We start from the raw sequence: 4,338 nt of genomic DNA, 5'->3' as shown, positions 1-4,338 counted from the left end.
GCTTCTGTGTGTGCTTCTGAATTCTCCTTGTCTCCCTATCAGAGGAGGAAGGCCTGCCTGTGGATGACAGTGATTTCCCCTTGTCAGACTGCAGTCATACTCTCATTTTAGGAAGGTCTCTTGGAAGGTAGGAGCAGTATCAGAAAGCAGTGTGGGGTTTCTATCTAGATCATACACAGGAAAAACCTGTTGGTTCTTTCCCACCTGACTTACTATACTTACCCACCAAAGGAAGGATGCCACAGAGTGGGGTTTCCCCAGCCTGCTGGGAGCTACTGGTCTAAAGCTTGCCCAAAGGCTGAGGGCCTCAGGGTGGAGTGGAGACTTTATGACTGAGCCACGCCCCGCTTCAGCAGTCGGAAGGCCCCATCCCGGATTTGCTTGGTTTTCATGCCATAGATGATGGGGTTAAGCATAGGTGGAACCACCAGGTACAGGTCAGCCAGGAGGATGTGGACATGCCGAGGCACGTGCTGACCGAAACGCTGTGTGTAGAACGAGAAGAGTCCTGGGGTATAGAAGAGAAGAATGACACCCAGGTGGGAGCCACAAGTACCAAAGGTCTTAGCCCTCGCTTCCTTTGAGGAGAGGCCTAACACGGCCCGGAGGATGAGTGCATAGGAGACTGCAATGCAAATGGAGTCAGTGCCTACCACCAGTGTGGCTGCAGTGATGCCGTAGATGTTGTTGGGCCGTGTGCCCCCACAAGCCAGCTTCACCACAGCCATATGCTCACAGTAGGAGTGGGCCACCACTCGACTGCAATAGCTCAGCTTCGCCAGTAGGCAGGTGAGTGGGGTCATAAGTCCCAAGCCTCGAAACACAGCTGCAACCCCCAACTTTCCCACAGCCTCTGGGGGCAGTAAAGACCCATAGTGCAGTGGCCGGCAGATGGCCAAGTAGCGATCGATGGCCATTGCTAGCAGGATACCAGATTCTACAGCTGAGAAGCCATGGATGAAGAACATCTGGGTAGCACAGGCCTCAAAGGCGATCTCAGCAGCATTTGCCCAGAAGACTGCAAGGAGCTTGGGCACTGTGGAGGTGCAGATCACCAGGTCAATCATGGACAGCATGCACAGGAAAAAGTACATGGGCTGATGCAGTGCAGGCTCTGAACGTATCACTAGCAGCACCACCATGTTGCCCAGCACTGCTAAGGCATATATAGAACAGAAGGGAAATGCGATCCAAAATTGGGATGCCTCCAGACCAGGAATTCCTATGAGCACAAAAGAGGTTGGGTTTTGATGGCTGTGGTTGATGAATTGCATGGTCAGGTCAAGGTAGGAGGGGTATGCAAGGACTTGCTCTGAGCCCTAGGAAACCCTAAGAGATGAAGAAGTTGCGATTTATCCTTACATCATGGCTGAAATTGAAATAGCAGCAGGAAATTGTACATGAAAATCTTCCATGGGGAGAAGATGGTAGTGTGCTAGGAAAGAGGCAAGGCAGGGGTAGCGTGATTATCAGGATTCAAAGGAGTCTTTTCATTAGTTTAACGCAGTGATGTCCAGGCTGGGTTAGTAGCATGGATGCAGCATCCTGCCCAAACTGAAGATGGGTGGTTACAGATTTTCTTCTCTCTGACTGTGAGCCCTCTTCTGTCTATATTCTGTTATTTTCTCCTGATTCATCTGCCTCTGAACATTAGGGAAGAAGAGACTCTAGCATCTTTCAGATGACTTTTCCAAAATAGCTTTATGCCCCTCACCTCTTTTTGTTCTTCATTATCTTGTCAATTGGTATAAGAAAGGCCTTACCTAAAATATACATGTGTAGGAGCTCAGACACCAGAAACAAGGCTGATTCCTGAGAAAAGGAGTAACTTCTTCATCCCGAAGATGCTCATGAGGATCTGTAAGCTACCTGCCAAGTGGGTAGCTTAGTGTGAGACCAGAACAGCTTGATTCAAATCCCAACTCTGCTAACTCTCTGGCAGTGTGATCTCAGATAAATTTAACCTCGTCAGCGTCTTGGAAAGGAGATTCCCCATTCATGGCTACTACTGTGAAGAATTACTGTGGAAGAGCAACAGCACTACATGGCACGTAACAGTTGATCAAGGACATGTATTTACTTGGCTCCACTCAGATCAAGGAGACGTACAACTTCAGGAAGAAAAGTCTTAGTGGCAGCCAGGCAGGTAGTCCACTCAGTGTGCCTGTCATAAGGATGCACACACAGACTTACCAGGTCTGGAGCAGGAAGTGGTCACAGAGTCTCTGGCCCTGCAGGGATTAGAGTGTGAGAAGGAATTAACTAGAGTATTTATCTTGTCATTAGGGCCCTAACAGTGATTTCATCTCCAAGGAATTTTTACTAAGAAGACCTCTGGGATGCTGGAAAGAGGCAGAAGTTGAAGCTAGGGAATTTGGTCTTTGTGGGGGAGAAAGGATATGATAGCATAGAAGATTACCTGAAGAGTTTGAATGGATAGGAAGGGGGGTGGGTAGGTGGAGAGATCCTTGAGCACAAATGACCCTATAGACTTTTTGGCATAGGAGTGCATTCTAGAATATTCTGCTAGTGTTTACTTCTCTCCTTATTCTCCCTTTATCCTGAACATTTGCTTCTCAATGTTACTTTTGGACAGACTACTTAGCTTCTCTGAATGTTAGTTCTTAATCTATAAAATGATACAATATTAAACAAGATATATGCAAGGCATTTACCATTTTGTTTGGTTTATGCTAAGCACTCGAAAAGTACACATTTAAAAAAATTATTTCATTTAATTTTTATTGATTACTATTTTTCAATTGAGATCATGTTGGTTTACAAACCTATGATTTAGAGACACAGGTCCTCCACCCCTTCAGATACATGGCACTGAACCACACCCAGTGTCAAAAGCACCCATAATACTCTATCACTGTTCATGAGCCTTACCCCTTTGTCCCCACCCTCACTCTCCCCTTTTGGTAGAATCAATTCTGCTGTTAGAGCTCTAGGATTTCTTTTGGTGGTTGTTATTTTTTGTTGTTTAAGTTTGGTTGATTATGAACTGAAGTTTATTTTCTTTATTGAAGTAACATTGGTTTGCAGCACTGTATATGACTTAGGGGAATAGGTTTATACTTCCTCAGAGGTATGCTACCTACTCCACCTTCACCATCAGATCAGCCCTAGTCTGTCAGCCTTGGTCACTAGGCCCTCTCCCAACATTGCTCCCACCCCATCCTCTCTCCCCCTCTAGTAGCCTCTGTTCTGTAGTCATGTTTGTTTTGTTGTATCCCCCCCCCATATTCCACGTGAGTGAAATAATTTAGTATTTGTCTTTCTTCTCATTTATTACACTATAATCTCCTCTACTTCCATCCATGTTGTGGCAGTGGCAAGAATTTCTTTTGTATAAAAGTAGAGGTATTTATTATTTTATGTTCTTCAATAATCACTGAAAATCTATTCTATGCAAAGACTACGCTAAATATTAAGGCATAGAGTTGAAGAATCATCTCTATTCTCAAGTCTCACAGTATGGTTTGAAGGACAGGCAGACAAATTCACTGAAGATATTGGACTAATTTTTTTGATGTCCTGCCCTTTTTTACATTCTTAAGTGACAGTTTAAGAAATGGAGAGAAGAAGCTTGCGCAGACACAAGTGAGCAGAAAGAGCTGACGTAGTCTGCTTTGTTTTAGAGTTGTTTGCTTTCATGGATTTGGAAGCATCACCTCTAATTTTTTTTTTGCAAAAGCTTAAAGATAGCTACTAGCTCATCTTTGAAGGCTTGGTAGACATTGCTGTGAAACCAACTGGCCCAGTGCATTTATTTTCTTGGAGGCTGATTAATATTTCAATTTCCTTGCTAATTGTTGGTCTGGGTTTTCCATTTTCTCCTGACTGAGTCTTAGACAAATTCTTGGAATTATACAATCTTATTTCTCTTATATTCTCCAATTTATTGGCATAAAGTTCTTCATAGCTATATAATATTATAATCCTTTTTATTTACAGTGTTTTCTATTTTTTTGTGAGTAAAGAACTTCTGTATTATATATTTTTACATCTACTCTAAATTTTTACTATTTCTTTCTTTCTATTGATATTTTGTTTTACTTTTTCTTTTTCTAGTTCCTTAAGGTATGTTAGGTGGTTTATTTGAAAAATTTCTTGTTTCTGATGTAAATCTGTATTACTATGAATTGCCCTCTTGAAACTGCTTTTGCTGCATCCAGCAGATTCCAATAGTTTGTGTCTTTGATTTTTCTCATTGACCTAATAGTTATTGATGTGTCTGGTCTCTATGTGTTTGACTTTCCCAGCTCTCTATAGTGGACTTCTGTTTAACTGCATTGTGATCAGAAGAAATACTTAACTGCATTGTGATCAGAA

The 4,338-nt window shown here is 42.9% G+C and overlaps 1 protein-coding gene across 1 annotated transcript; it reads right to left on the bottom strand.

Annotated features, from left to right (window-relative positions):
* Positions 1 to 326: 326 nt before the first annotated feature.
* LOC101633332 (putative olfactory receptor 52P1) lies at positions 327 to 1,274 on the bottom strand. Its single transcript, XM_004683147.1, has one exon. The coding sequence runs from the start codon at positions 1,272 to 1,274 to the stop codon at positions 327 to 329; it is 948 nt and encodes a 315-aa protein (XP_004683204.1).
* Between the last annotated feature and the right edge of the window lie 3,064 nt (positions 1,275 to 4,338).

This window comes from Condylura cristata, unplaced genomic scaffold (assembly GCF_000260355.1).
Source record: "Condylura cristata isolate star-nosed mole 26May11 unplaced genomic scaffold, ConCri1.0 scaffold00015, whole genome shotgun sequence".
NCBI classification, from domain to species: Eukaryota; Metazoa; Chordata; class Mammalia; order Eulipotyphla; family Talpidae; genus Condylura; species Condylura cristata.
This window is presented reverse-complemented; position numbering and strand designations above follow the sequence as displayed.

Bases quoted from the DNA above. Each gene is read 5' to 3' on its own strand.
- LOC101633332 (XM_004683147.1), bottom strand. From the start codon at position 1,274: ATGCAATTCATCAACCACAGCCATCAAAACCCAACCTCTTTTGTGCTC.